Here is a 13548-nt window from a genome sequence, read left to right on the forward strand (position 1 = left end):
AAAAAAAAAATGTACTCACATATAAAAGTTTATATTTAGATTTAAGACATTTTCTCTCCTAAGGTCTGTTAATAGCTCCTAAGTGGAAGAAATCCCTTTTCTAGTCCAAAGCCTGTTCTCAGGGGTCTGGAGAAGTTAAGTGACCCACCCAAAATCAAACTGCTTCTCTACTGACTACTTCATTTAGTCGGTCATTCTTCCACCATTCTGTTCCTTTCCTTAAAACCAATTCTGTCCTTGGCCGTTGGGCGTAATCCTGTGAAACAAAAGGTTGCCAGTTCCATTCCTGGTAGGGCACATGCCCCGGTGTGTGCAGGTGGCAGCCAATTCACATAGATGTTTCTCTCTCTCCTTTTCCCTCCTTTCTCTAAAAAAATCAATTTAAAAATCTTAAAACAAAACAAAAATACCAATTCTGAATTTACAATACTGAAAGGAAGGACTGGGAGTGTTAAGCCTTAAAATAAACTGTTTCAGCTTTGGCTTACTCAACTAGGAGATTAAAGTACTGTAATACCCAAAACATTTAAATCATTGATTTAGAAAAGCCAAATGAAGTTAGCAAAGTTGTTCTTTTTTAAAAATCCTCACCCAAGGGTCTGTTTTTACTGATTGTAGAGAGATAGGAAGGGAGAGAGGGAGATAAAAACATCAATTGATTGCCTCCCAGGGACCAAACCCGCAACCCATGTATGTGCCCTGACTGGGAGTTGAACCCTAAACCTTCCAATTTACGGTACATCACTCCAACCAACTGAGCCAGACTGGCCAGGGTTAGGAAAAGTTTTTTTTATAACTTGCTGTGGTTATTCAAAGGCTAATCCAGAATTTCTAATTGATCTAATTATTCCACCAGTTTCTTACCTGGGCTACCTACATCTAAATTCATCATATATCTGTCAAATCACTCCAGAGCAGTGATTTTCAACCTTTTTCATCTCATGGCACACATAAACTACTAAAACTCTCGGACAGCTATTGTGTTGCCTATTGTCATATTTTTTATTTGACAATCTAAGGGAAAAGAGGTTGGTGCCCTTGACTAAACAAGCATTACATGTTTTAAAAATTCTTGCAGTACACTGGTTGGAAATTGCTGTTCTAGAGCACTAGTTCTGTTTATTCATCATGTCTGCCTTTCTTTTTCTTGTAATTCCCAAAGGCCCCCAGCTCCCCATCACTGTGCTTAACCTGACCTACCTAGCCTTTTGGAGGAGGTACCAAACTGAAAGCATAAATCCAGTTTTATCTCCTAGGAGTGTGCCTTTCATCACATTACTCAGTTTCTCTGTATTGCAATATCTTCACCTGTAAAATTGAACACATTACCACTTATCTTCCAGTCTGTCATGTTGTAAGAAATAAATGTAGCCCCTAGCTCAGTTTTAGTTGACAGCTTTCACTATTTCTTGGTAAAACCATCACATTCTTCATTGGAGTCAGGTAGGTGTCTCCCTTTCTCCCTTCCTCTCTCTAAAGACAATAAGTTAAAAAATGACAACAGCCAAAAACAATAGCTATTCAGTGTGAATGAATCAAAATTATACCCTTTTGTCAGATGGGCAAAAAACATTATATATTTCTTGGTGTGCTGCAGAATTTTAGTAATTAGTTTATGTGTGCCATGAGAAGGAAAAATTTGAAAATCACTGTTCTGAACCAATATTATGTCCTTTGATTGTAAAAGCCCTTTTAAATTCCTAAGATTATTTGCCATTACACTTAGAAATTCTTCATAGCTCTTTAGTTCTATGAATATCAATGGCTTAACATCATAACCTTGTTCTTAAAGTATTTCTATGTTGTCATCTTCTCGTTCTGAATCTAGAATGAAAGAAAAATAAGAAAAGTTGATTGTTGATTGCAAATCAAAGCAACAAAAGCGATGAAAGCCAAACACCGGTCTCCAAATTTGCAGTTCATTTGTCTCTGTGGATTAGGTCATTCCTTCATCAAAAGTACAGTACTCTGTAATTAACAAAGAAATTCATTAAATTAGATCATAATTGTTACCAATTGCAATTTAAAGGTTTTGGAATTTGCTTGATAGGTATATTAGTCACTTTTTTCTTTAAAATTTCAAGGGCTTATAATGACAAATGTTTATTTTTCTTGCTCATGGCTATGTGGGTCAGTTAGCATGGCTCTGCTCCGGGCTCCTGGTTGGATTTAGGTCTGCTCCACGTGTCTCCTTGTACTAGCAGCATCCTAGACATGTTCTCAGGAATGTGAGAGCACAAGTCAACCACCCAAGCACATTTAAAGTTTATGCTCATAATATCTCCTTAGCTAAAGCAAGTCCCAGCCTAACGTCAGTAGAGCAGGGTGTGTGTGCCAAGTCCACAGCAGGAGGCTGTGCAGTTACAGGGTAAAGGATCCAGATATCAAATCCTATCAAGAGTGACAACTGAGGAAAATAACTCAGTCTACCACTATATAGGGAAGCAAGTCATTAAAACAATCATATATTTGCTATTATAGGTTCCTTTGGACTGTAAACATGACAACACTTTTTTTCCCATGGTAACTCACATGTTATTTGACTAGGTTATTTTGAAAATTCCCCAATGCTCTGAATTTCTTTCAAGAATGCCCCTTTAATATAAAGTTATTTAGTAGAAATGAATAGGAATAAAAATTTATAGTGATATTAATTGCCTTCCACGTTTTGTTTGAGAAAGAACTAGGATTGCTGATTGGTTGAAAAATCTAAAGGAGGGATAAAGTAGAAAACTGCCTAAACAAAAAGCATTCTTGCCTGGCCAGAGTGGCTCAGTGGTTGAGCATCAACCTACGAACCAGCAGGTCACAGTTTGATCCCGGTTAAGGCACATGCCTGGGTTGCAGGCCTGATCCCCAGTGGAGGGTGTGCAGGAGGCGGCCAATTGATGATCCTCTCTCATCATTGATGTTTCTATCTCTCTCTCCCTCTCTGAAGTAATATATATATTTTTTTTTTAAGTTAAAAATAAAATAGATAAAGGAGATGTGTATTTCAAAGCTATGCAATATTAGGCATAACCTAGTCCAGATTTTTTGTCATGAAATCGGAAGTGTGTTTTATCTCTGGTACATGTACCTGGCTTTACAAAACAGATGTATTCATGGGAATATACTAGTATATATAATTTCTGTTTTTTTTAAACTTTCTATTTTTAATTATAAACATGCAAGATTATAGACGTTACAAGATTATAGAAGGTACAAACATAGTACACAGAGCTCCTGTGTACCCATCACCCAGCTTCCCCTAATAGTGACAGGAGACTAATTTTTAAATCATTGATGGACCTCCTTTGCTCTCTTAAATAAGCCTCTTTTCTTAGATATTTAATTTTCTTTAAAGAAAGGACATCCTTATTGTGCCTGATCCTCTTTAGCTTTCAGAATTATGAAATGTCACATAAGGACCCTATGTCACTATTGCTTTATCTCTAGTACATTCTTCTTCAGTTTCCCCGTTTTCAGATTGTACCATTGGTTGGGAAAGGATTATATCTCACTTACTTTTCTGTTGTATTTTTCAGTAAAAGCCCCATTTTACTCCTTATTTTGAAGAAACATATTTAGTTGAATATTCAAACTTCTTGTTTTGAGTTTATTTTGATGGTGTTTGAAAACTTGAGATTTGAGATTTTTTTAAAACATCATCTCTCCTTTTTTCCTTTTAGCCTGAAAATGAAATTTCTTCAGATTGTAATCATGTAAGTATGACTTTTCATAATTCACCATATGTGCTTTATATATATGATGAGAAAATTTGGGACGCTTTCCCTGATGTTTTAGGAAGCATTATGTTTTTCTTAATTCTCTTAATCTTAAAAAAAAGGCTGATAAACCTGTATAAGGGCCATGATAAATTTATAAATATCCCTCCTCTGTAGAAACCAACAAGTTCTGCCAAATAATATTTCTGTACTTGAACTTAAAATTTTTTACAGCTACCATATGAAATAATTGTTTCTGTGTTTATCAAGTTTACAAGTTAGATTTCTGTATTTTAAAGTTGTTTCAGTTAGTCATTATAAAGTCACCCAGTAGTTGCAGAAGTGACTATAGGTTCCTCAAAGCCTAAAATATTTACTTTCTGGCTCTTTTCAGAAAAAGTTTGTTAAACACTGCTCTGGCCTATGGATAGAAATATAAATTTTAAAAACTTAAAAAAAAAAACACAGTCATCTTAAAATGCATATATGCTTTATTTCAGCATTTCTACTTCTAGGGATTTATGTGTAGTTAGTTATAATTAAAAGAATGGATTAAAAATGTGTCTATAAAAGGCTATTTGTTATGGCATTATATATAAAGCAAAAGATTGGGGGGGAAAAACCTCAAAATTCATCTGTAGACTCAATTTGGCAGAGGGGAAGCCCAAAAAGAAGCTGATATGTGCCTTAGAACCACAAGGGCTGGAGAATAGTAAGTATATGAAAGGAAAACAGGGACAAATAGTGTACAGAAAACAGGAGATTAGGACCCAGACACAGAGGGAAGAATGTGAATATTTAAGGAGAAGATGGCCGGCCTTCTACAAGAGGAGAGAGGCCTCAGAAAAAAATCAGTACTATTGACACCTTGTTCTCAGACTTCTAGACTCCAGAATTGTGATAAAAATAAATTTCTGTGTTTAAGACACTCAGTCTGTAGTATAGTGTTATGACAGACCTGGCAATCTAATAAAACATGTGGGTTGGCATTATAATTTCTCCCATTATTGGTAACGGAACAAATTTTTAAAATTGAATAACTTTCTACCTAGTAGAGAGTTCAGGGATAAATTAATGTCATTAAAGCAAGAGATAAGATAGTTATGAACAATTTTTTTGGCCAGTGAAATTGAAAATGTTGATGCAATGGACAAATTCCTAGAAAAACAAACTTACTAAAACTAACATAAGTTGAAAATCTGAATAACCCAATGTTTATTTTAAATCAATAAAGAAAAAAAAAGATTATGATACAAAAAAAAAAATTTGGATCTGTAAATAAAAATCTTCCCAAAAATGATACTTCCAGGACCAGATGGATTTATTGGTTAATTTTTACACACATTTAAGGAAGAATAACACCAGTCTTTCAGACAGTAAAAACGTGGAAATATTTTCCTGTTTGTTACAAGGCTATCATAACCTTAATATCTCCTAACAAGTATATATCAAGAAAAGAAGCACAAGCCAATGTCAATCATGAGTTGTAGATGAGAAAATGCTAAGCAAGTTAGTAGCAAACTGAATCCAGTAAAATATAAGAAGGGAAATACATCAAGACTGAATTGGTTTTACTCTATAATTGAGGTTAAGTTTAATATTTGAAAAATAATCACAGTGAAGAAGAAAAATAATGTTAAATCTCAATAGACACATTAAAAAGCATTTGATTAAATTCAATACTAGTTTTTTAAGCTTTTATTATGGGAAATTTTCTAAAATGCATAATTAGACTAAAGATTTCATGGATAGGTTAATTTATAAAAATCAGTTGTATGTTCTGTTGACCAGCAATGAATAATTGAAAATGAAATTAAGAAAACAATTTCATTTATAATAGCATCAAAAAGAATCTAATACTGAGGAATAAAGTATAATAAGAGGAGTGTAAAGTCAACCTTATGGTGTCAAGGGTTTTAAAGGAATGAAGACAGATATACCTGGAAACTAGACTCTGGGTGACTCTCCTTCATAAAACTGATTTATGAAACTTCTGTTGATTGTGAAATCTGTGACTAAACCCCAAAATCTGAGCTTTTGGATTAGACTTTTTGGGCTTAAGCAGAATTTAGCTTATACTACCTATTTATATTTTCTCTGGAAACTACAGCAGGGATTTTGGTTTTAGTTTTTTTCTTGACTTAAAAAAAAAAGTTTAGTAAAAAAAAAAAAAAAAAGAATATCTGAATGGTAGTTTTATTTTGTCTGTACCTTTTTCCCCTTTTATCTACAAATGCAGTGGCATTTTGTTCCCCTTTTCTGTTCATTAACTGAAGTCTGAATATGCTTTATCTGACTCTGTACAATGAACTTTTATCATTTATTTGTGTCATAATTTATCATAAATCACTTATATTTATGAAATTGATGGTAAATTTCATACAAGTCTAACTGAAGTTTGTTTCTTCTCTTGTACCTAGTTGTTGTGGAATTATAAGCTGAACCTAACTACAGATCCCAAATTTGAATCTGTGGCCAGAGAGGTTTGCAAATCTACCATATCAGAGGTAGGTTGTAAAAGAATTTTGTGGGTGTTTAATGGCATAGAAGAGAAAATTACATCTCTATCAGACTAGTCATTAAGGGAGGAATGACTCATTCAGTTACTTTACTTTTCTTGGAATTCACATCTGTATTGGTTGAGAGATAGGCCAAGGCCAGTGTAATTAGACTTCTTTTTGTTAATGTTCACCTACACTTACAGTAGGATGCTGTTGATTCAGGCAAGCTGATAATCAGGCTCTGTTGGTACCCAGAGAATACAACTGCTTCTGTCTTCAGCTCTGCTCTCACACTTTCACAGTCTGCTTATGTCTGAGGCATACCAAAATGGTTTCCCCAGGAGGCTTATAAATATTCCTAAGTATTTTGGCTATATAGTTGGATCAATGGAACCACAGAGGCATATGCTTCAAATAATAGGAGTTAGCCTTAAAAATATGTATAAAAAGATTATGTCAATTGTTATAAATGGATGTTGAGACTAAAGACAAAAATAATGAAAATGTGTAGTATTGTATGGATGTTAATTGGGGAAATTTTTCAATTCTCTTGGCTTAATGTGAACAAATAATATTAGTGAAAATTGCGATATAGAAATTCTTATTTTATTTTTTGTAATCAGTAATAGAAATTCCAGAAAGCCAGAGATTTCTGTATATTGAAATATACAGAGCACACAGTTGCTATTTTTCCACCTCAAAGATAATTATCATAGATCTTGCAACATGTAGATCTATCCTCAAACTACCCTATTTGGTGACTTAAGTCGGGAACATTTTCTCCTGAGCTTTTAAGGAAGACCCTGCTCCAACCATTAAGCCTTCAGCTTGTGTTCCTCACTTAAGTCATTATGGGATTTTGTAGAACCTGTTTCTTCCTCATACCTTCTAATCTTGGATCAGATATGTTTTATTCTTTTATAGCAGTGACCTTTCTTCATATTTACTCTTAGGCTTCAGAATAGAATGACCTATCTTTGAAACATTGATCTTCAGCTTCTAGCTTCAATATTCTGCTTATCACCTTCCCTTAGGTAGCGACATAGCTATACATACCAGTTTGATTGCCATGTGGAAATTTAGCTTAGAGTATATGCAGATACATCAGAATGATTGCACTGTGCTTGCTTATTTTATATATATATTCAAAGGTTTTAAAGGAAGATCGCTGCAAACTAGACTCTGGAATCACACACACACACACATACACACACACACACTTTTTTATAATGTGCATGTAATGATGGCCCTCTTGTAACTTTTGGGGGGTGCTTTGATTCTGTAAAAGATTCAGGTAACACGGACACTTCTCCTTTCCTTGAGGGAGATTATATCAGAGTCAAGAAAATTAAATATCAGGAAAAACATAGTTGCCAACTAAATATTTTATCCTACATCTCCTTCCTGTCTTTCTTAATTTTGGAATCCTACTTCCAAGGAGAAAAACAATATCCCAAGAATACCTGCAAATTACAAACCAAATTTTTAATATACCCCCATGATTGAGCCAAATACTGCTTGCTTTCTCCAAGCCTTCATGTCAGCAACAGAGTGGATCTGCGCCCCAGCCACTTCAGAGTTAACGCCCACCCATAAATATATTGATGATTTAATGCTGTTTTTTGCTCTTAATCTTAGAAATTTTCCTTCTGTCATATTAAACTTTTATCCAGTAGAATGGTTGAAGAAAAGTATAAACTTCTAATTCAAATACTAAACATCCTATTGTAATTGGCAGTGAACTGAAATACAAATAGGTATTACATCTCTGTGTTTCAGTAAAATCTCAAGTGATTAAAAGTAAATATACGTTTAATTTCTTCTTAGGGTTCAATTCAAACTGTGCTCTTGTTCTTTCTTCAGATTTGTAAACCTGCTGATTTCCCAGCATTAGAGCCTATCTGAATATTTCTACTTCATTAAATTTTCAAACCCAGGTGTCTGCCACTACCCTGTTGTGTGTGTTTTTTTAATACATGTTTTTTTCAGGAAGGGAGAGGGAGATAGAAACATAATGATGCAAGAGAATCATTGATCAGCTGCCTCCTGCACGCCCTATACTGGGGATCAACCCTGCAACTGGGTCATATGACCTCCTGGTTCATAGGTCGACACTCAACCACTGAACTACACCAGCCCAGTGAGATTTTCAAGGAGCTATTCCTCCTTTACTTTTGAAACTGAACACTGTTTTGCTCACACACAAAATATCCTTTTCCTGGGAATAATATTGATGGCCATCTTTTTAGGCATCATAAAAAAAGAGTTCCAGGTTAGACTGAAAGAATTGCGTTCATCTTGACTGTTGAAGAACTATGTTCCCTCTTGAAGCCAGTGTGAGACTGTTTACTTAAATTCCAAAGTTTGCTTTTTTAAAAGTAAACACAACTTTCTGTCTTGAACTGAGTCTTTGACTTGCTCTGGAGTTAGACATAGAGAGACCCAGTGGCCTATAGGATAATAAGTGTATGGTATGTCCTTCACCCAGCACCTTTTGGGAAAGAGATTGTATTTGTTTTGCCCTATGTACATATTTACAGTAAGTGGTGTAATAGTGGAGAATGGTCTCCATAGGCTTATAAAAACCAATACAACCAAAATATTCCCTTCTCATTTCTTTTCAGAATAGATATTTACATTTATCTCCTTCCTCTTGTCAAAACTACCATTTTTGTTTGCTTTTTTATTTCTTTAAATGTAATAATAGGCTTTTCCCAAACAATCTTCTTTGCTTTATAATTCAAGCTTGTAGCCCTATAAGTAGATTTCGCTTTTTTATGCCTGAATTTCAGCATTTTTTGGCTAGTTTGCTTCAGTGGCATTTGTGGTTTGGTATGCACTTTGCAGGCCACTAGCCATGTGAAATCATTGTGTGCTTGATCTGCTAGATCATATATCTAAACCTCCCAAATTAAGTTTACAGTGGCCTCCCCTTCCCAGACTTCTTGCCAAGCTGCACTGTACATCCTTTTAAACATGATTCCAGTCCAGACCATAGTGGTAAAGTTGAGAATTTACTAAATTCAAAAACACATGTCCACATTTATAGTTAGTTCAGAACTCATTAACGTCATGTCAAGAAGTAATATTATGCCTTTCCTCCTTCCTTTGACCATTAGGTTTACTTAATGGTAATAGTTTGCTGTGTAGCTTGGCTTGGGACATGCAACCTGACTTCAGTTCTACACCTGTTTTCCAGACTTATTCTCTAGATTAATCTCCTTACATCTATTGCATTCTTTGCATGCATAAAGGGATTTCTCAGTAGAACCATTTAGAATATTTAAAGCTCCTTTTAATTATATGTCAATAAAGCTGAAATATGTCAATAAAGCTCTTTTTACTCCATTTGGACATGCGTTCTATCTAGCATTTGTATGTCTGTATTTTCTTACGAAACACATTAATCAGGTATTTCCTAGAGGGCACAAACAGTATGAGTAGGCATGACACACTATCAACAGGAAAATATCATTCTTTCTTTCTTAAAAGCTGTTTGATGTGAGAATAGAATACTGTGTAAAACAGCCACTGTCTTTTGAGCAGATTAAAGAATGTGCTGATGAACCAGTAGGAAAAGGTTACTTGGTTTCCTGCTTGGTGGATCACAGAGGCAACATCACTGAGTACCAATGTCACCAATACATCACCAAGATGACGGCCATCATTTTCAGTGATTACCGTCTAATCTGTGGCTTCATGGATGACTGCAAAAATGACATCAACATTCTGAAATGTGGCAGCATTCGGCTTGGAGAAAAGGTATGTACTATACTGGTTTCATCAGGGGTTTTAGGAACTTGAGAAATGAAAAGCTTTGTATAACTAGCATGCAAAAACTTTAGGGCTAGAGGTGGCCTTAAAGTTGAAGTCCAGACAGCCCCAAGGTCTAAGGCTTGTTGACCTGTGAGTGCATTTTATCTGTTTGTGACAAAATGTTCCAAAAGTATGGAAAAGTAGGGGAATTAATATCTGCTAAGATTAGTGTTACCTTCAAAATACTAAAACACTTGCTGGTTCCCTGTAACATTCTCTGGCAAAGCATTTTGTAGTCTTGTGGGAATAGTAGTTGGGTTAGGAGGGACTTGAATTCTCAAAACTTTCTCTGCATATACCTCACTGTTGCCATAAAAAAATCACTCAGGCCCAGCCAGTGTAGCTCCGTGGTTGAGCGTCAATCCATGAACCAAGAGGTCACCAGTTTGCTTCCTGGTTAGGGCACATGCCTCGATTTCTGGCTCAATCCCCAGTGAGGGTGTGCAGGGGCAGCCAACCGATGTTTCTGTCTCATCGACGTTTCTATCTCTCTGTCCCTCTCCCTTCCTCTCTCTCTGAAAATCAATGAAAACATTTTTTAAAAAGTCACTCAGCACACCAGTACAAAAGACAATATTTATTTATCTATCTATTTATTTACATATTTTTAAATATTTAAATATTAGAAGATTTTAAGATATATGAAAGTATTTCTAGCTTGTCATAAGAAAGGTACTCTACAAATGTGATATATTACCTTCTCAGAAGAACTAGTTTTAGTAAAGACAGGAAAGAAAACTACCTAGCTGGTTTTTTCTTCCTTAATTATAGCTGAACTTATTTTTGTCCTTATTGGTCTCTTGTCTAGAAGGTCAAAATGGAGATTTGACCAGGTTTATTCTGAATTTGTTTGCTCAGAAAAAATGAAAGAAACTCCTGAAAAGTAACAGATGCCAGTGGGAGAGGTAGTCTGGGGCGGGTATGTCATCAGCTATTAATTGCCACTATTCATTAATCTGCTGTTTAGGAAATGTGAAGAAAAATAAAGTCCATTTGTCTCTTTGCCCCTATTTGTTTAGTGCACTAGGCCTTGCAGGCTTCTCTCACGGAGGGAAGGGGCATAGTATTGTATGCCAGAAGGTTTTAGTGCTGGTTCTTGTCTGGCTGTCACCGAGTAACCTTTCTTTCATGCCAGCACAGGGCTCTGGCCCTTTCACAGGGCACCTCTGAGTCTATCCTGAGAGCCCTGTGAACTTGGCAGGCAGCTAAAAAAAGGCCGGTTTAATAAAGAAGGCAGATTTTTTTTTCCTTTCCCAGCAGATTCTAGAAGTGGCACAAAAGCACTAAGTCACCCTGATAATGCAGGGCATTGCATCGGGTATTGGAGATTATGTCCAATTCCAACCCTCACTCTTTACTATCTTCACCTACGTGTTCCAAACACACTGTTCAGGAATCAGTAATGACACTTCTTTATATTTGTGATTAGTGGTCCATGCGGTAGAGTGGACCATTACAATTCACCTCTCTTTGTAGTAGTTCTTCCCTGTTGACTCCAAGAGAATCACTAGTTAGCTTCCCACTAGCAATTGGAATTGTCAGTATAAAACCTACTTTCAATGGCATGTACGAATTAAGTCTGCAGTGACTGAAATGACTGCAGAAAATGCTAGAGCCCAAAGACATGATAGTGAGGGCTGTTTTTAGCTTTGTTAAAATAACAAAAGATGTTTCTATGAACCATCAACATGCATATTTTGGTCATTTTTATCTTTTGCTATAGTGACCAGTTAGGTGAATTTCTGTTTATACCAGGCACCCCAACTCTGGCATCAAAGACTTGCTTGTATTTTGGGGACAGTAAGATGACTCATGCCTGCACTTCTGAAAACATGTTCTTTCCTATATAATCCACTCTGGTGCTACAGCCAAATTTAAAAAAGGAGGCATGTCCTCAGCCCTTTTCTGCCTTTCTAACTATAGTTTACTTCTATGTAGCTGGTTATTTAGATATGAAAATTATCCTGGAAAATTAATGAGTCAGTTTCTGACCACAGAAGAGAACAGGCTCATCAATTTCAAATTTGTTGCCATCGAAGCTTGCAAACTCCTCTGTGACTGGCTTTGAACTGACCTGCTCTAAAAGTCAGAAAAAGGGTCATGGTTAACCTGTTTGTACCCTTCTTTGTATGAACATATAAATGTCATGATTTCAAAATTATGATAATGTTTTCAAATGTTAATATATATAAAATTTAGAACAAAGACTATATATTAAGATCTTTAGAATTTTCTAAATAAATATTGTAAAAATGAAAGTGCAGATCTCTAAAAGTAAAATGTAAATGATTTCCATTGTCTGCAGAGAAAGTGGAATGTGGCATCCCATACAGGAACTTAATATAGACATGTGCCATATTATTACTATTATACTTTTTACTCAGTAGTTGAGCATTCCCTGCTTTTAACCAATTACTTTGAATAATTCAGACATTCTTTTCTTCTTTGGGTAATGATGTAGATCACAAAAGACACCAGAAACATTGAAATAGAGAATTCATAGCAGAGATGAAAGCTGAGTTCTTGCCTACTTTTTCTTTTTAATCCTCACCCAAGGAAATGTTTCTATTGATTTTAGAGAGAGTGAGAGAGAGGTGGGGAGAGAGGAAGGGAGAGGGAGGGGGAGAGAGAGAGAGAACGGGAAAGAAAAAGAAAGAAACATCGATCGGTTTCCTCTCGTACGGACCTCAACAGGGAATCGAACATGCAAACTGTCGGTCTCAGGATGATGCTGTATATAATACTTATGTACTGTATATAATAAGTGCCTGATATGTTTCTGTCCAACTCTGTGTGATCATTGGTTTGTTTTTCCTTTGGGAGGAGGAAATGGTTAGGCCTTGCCTAAGTGGGTCATAGACAGACTTGACTGTCACGCATAAAGTAGGAATTAAAAATAAGCCTTACTCCAGATTTCTGGGGTTTGTGGTCATTTTTCTCCCTGTTGTCATCTTTTTGTCTCTTGTCCCTGAGAGTTTTATCTGTTCAGAATTAATCTTCAAAAATATTTTTGATCATCTCAGGTTTGTAAACATTACATAGAATCATAAAGGAAGTTCCATAGAACCCCAAGGTCTTAACTAGGCACCTTACATTCTGCAACTCGCATGAGTTGATAAACCCTCTAAGCCTCTGTTTGCTCATCTGCCCAATAGATACACCACTCTTATCCCCTCTTCACAGGTGTGTTAGGAGAGAACATGAACATTTCATGCAGCTACTTGGAAAGTAGTGTGCTATGGAACAAACTCTATCAAACAAATAGAAAAAATACTATACTCTTTTTGTTGAATTGAAATTTTACTTAAAGTAGATATTCCCCTATCTGGCTTAAGGGGTCTTTTTATTATGTACAGATGATTTCATAGACCTGGTATCTACACTAATAAAAGAGAAACATGGTAATTGGCGTACGACCGCTACCCTTTTCATTGGCTAATCAGTGAGTATATGCAAATTAACTGTCAGCCAAGATGGCGGCCGGCAGCCAGGCACTGAAGCGAGCAGGGAGGCTTGCTTGCTGC

General features: G+C 35.8%; 1 protein-coding gene across 1 annotated transcript in view; it reads left to right on the forward strand.

The window, feature by feature from the left end:
• The first annotated feature begins 2118 nt into the window (after positions 1–2118).
• GLG1 (golgi glycoprotein 1) overlaps positions 2119–13548 on the forward strand; it is a 53679-nt gene continuing 42249 nt past the window's right edge. The window contains exons 1-4 of the mRNA XM_014536802.1: positions 2119–2130; positions 3672–3704; positions 6128–6214; positions 9755–9970. Coding sequence (XP_014392288.1) covers positions 2119–2130; positions 3672–3704; positions 6128–6214; positions 9755–9970 — 348 coding nt within the window. The remainder of the gene's footprint in view (positions 2131–3671; positions 3705–6127; positions 6215–9754; positions 9971–13548) is intronic.

Source organism: Myotis brandtii, unplaced genomic scaffold (genome assembly GCF_000412655.1).
Source record: "Myotis brandtii unplaced genomic scaffold, ASM41265v1 scaffold165, whole genome shotgun sequence".
Taxonomy (NCBI): Eukaryota; Metazoa; Chordata; class Mammalia; order Chiroptera; family Vespertilionidae; genus Myotis; species Myotis brandtii.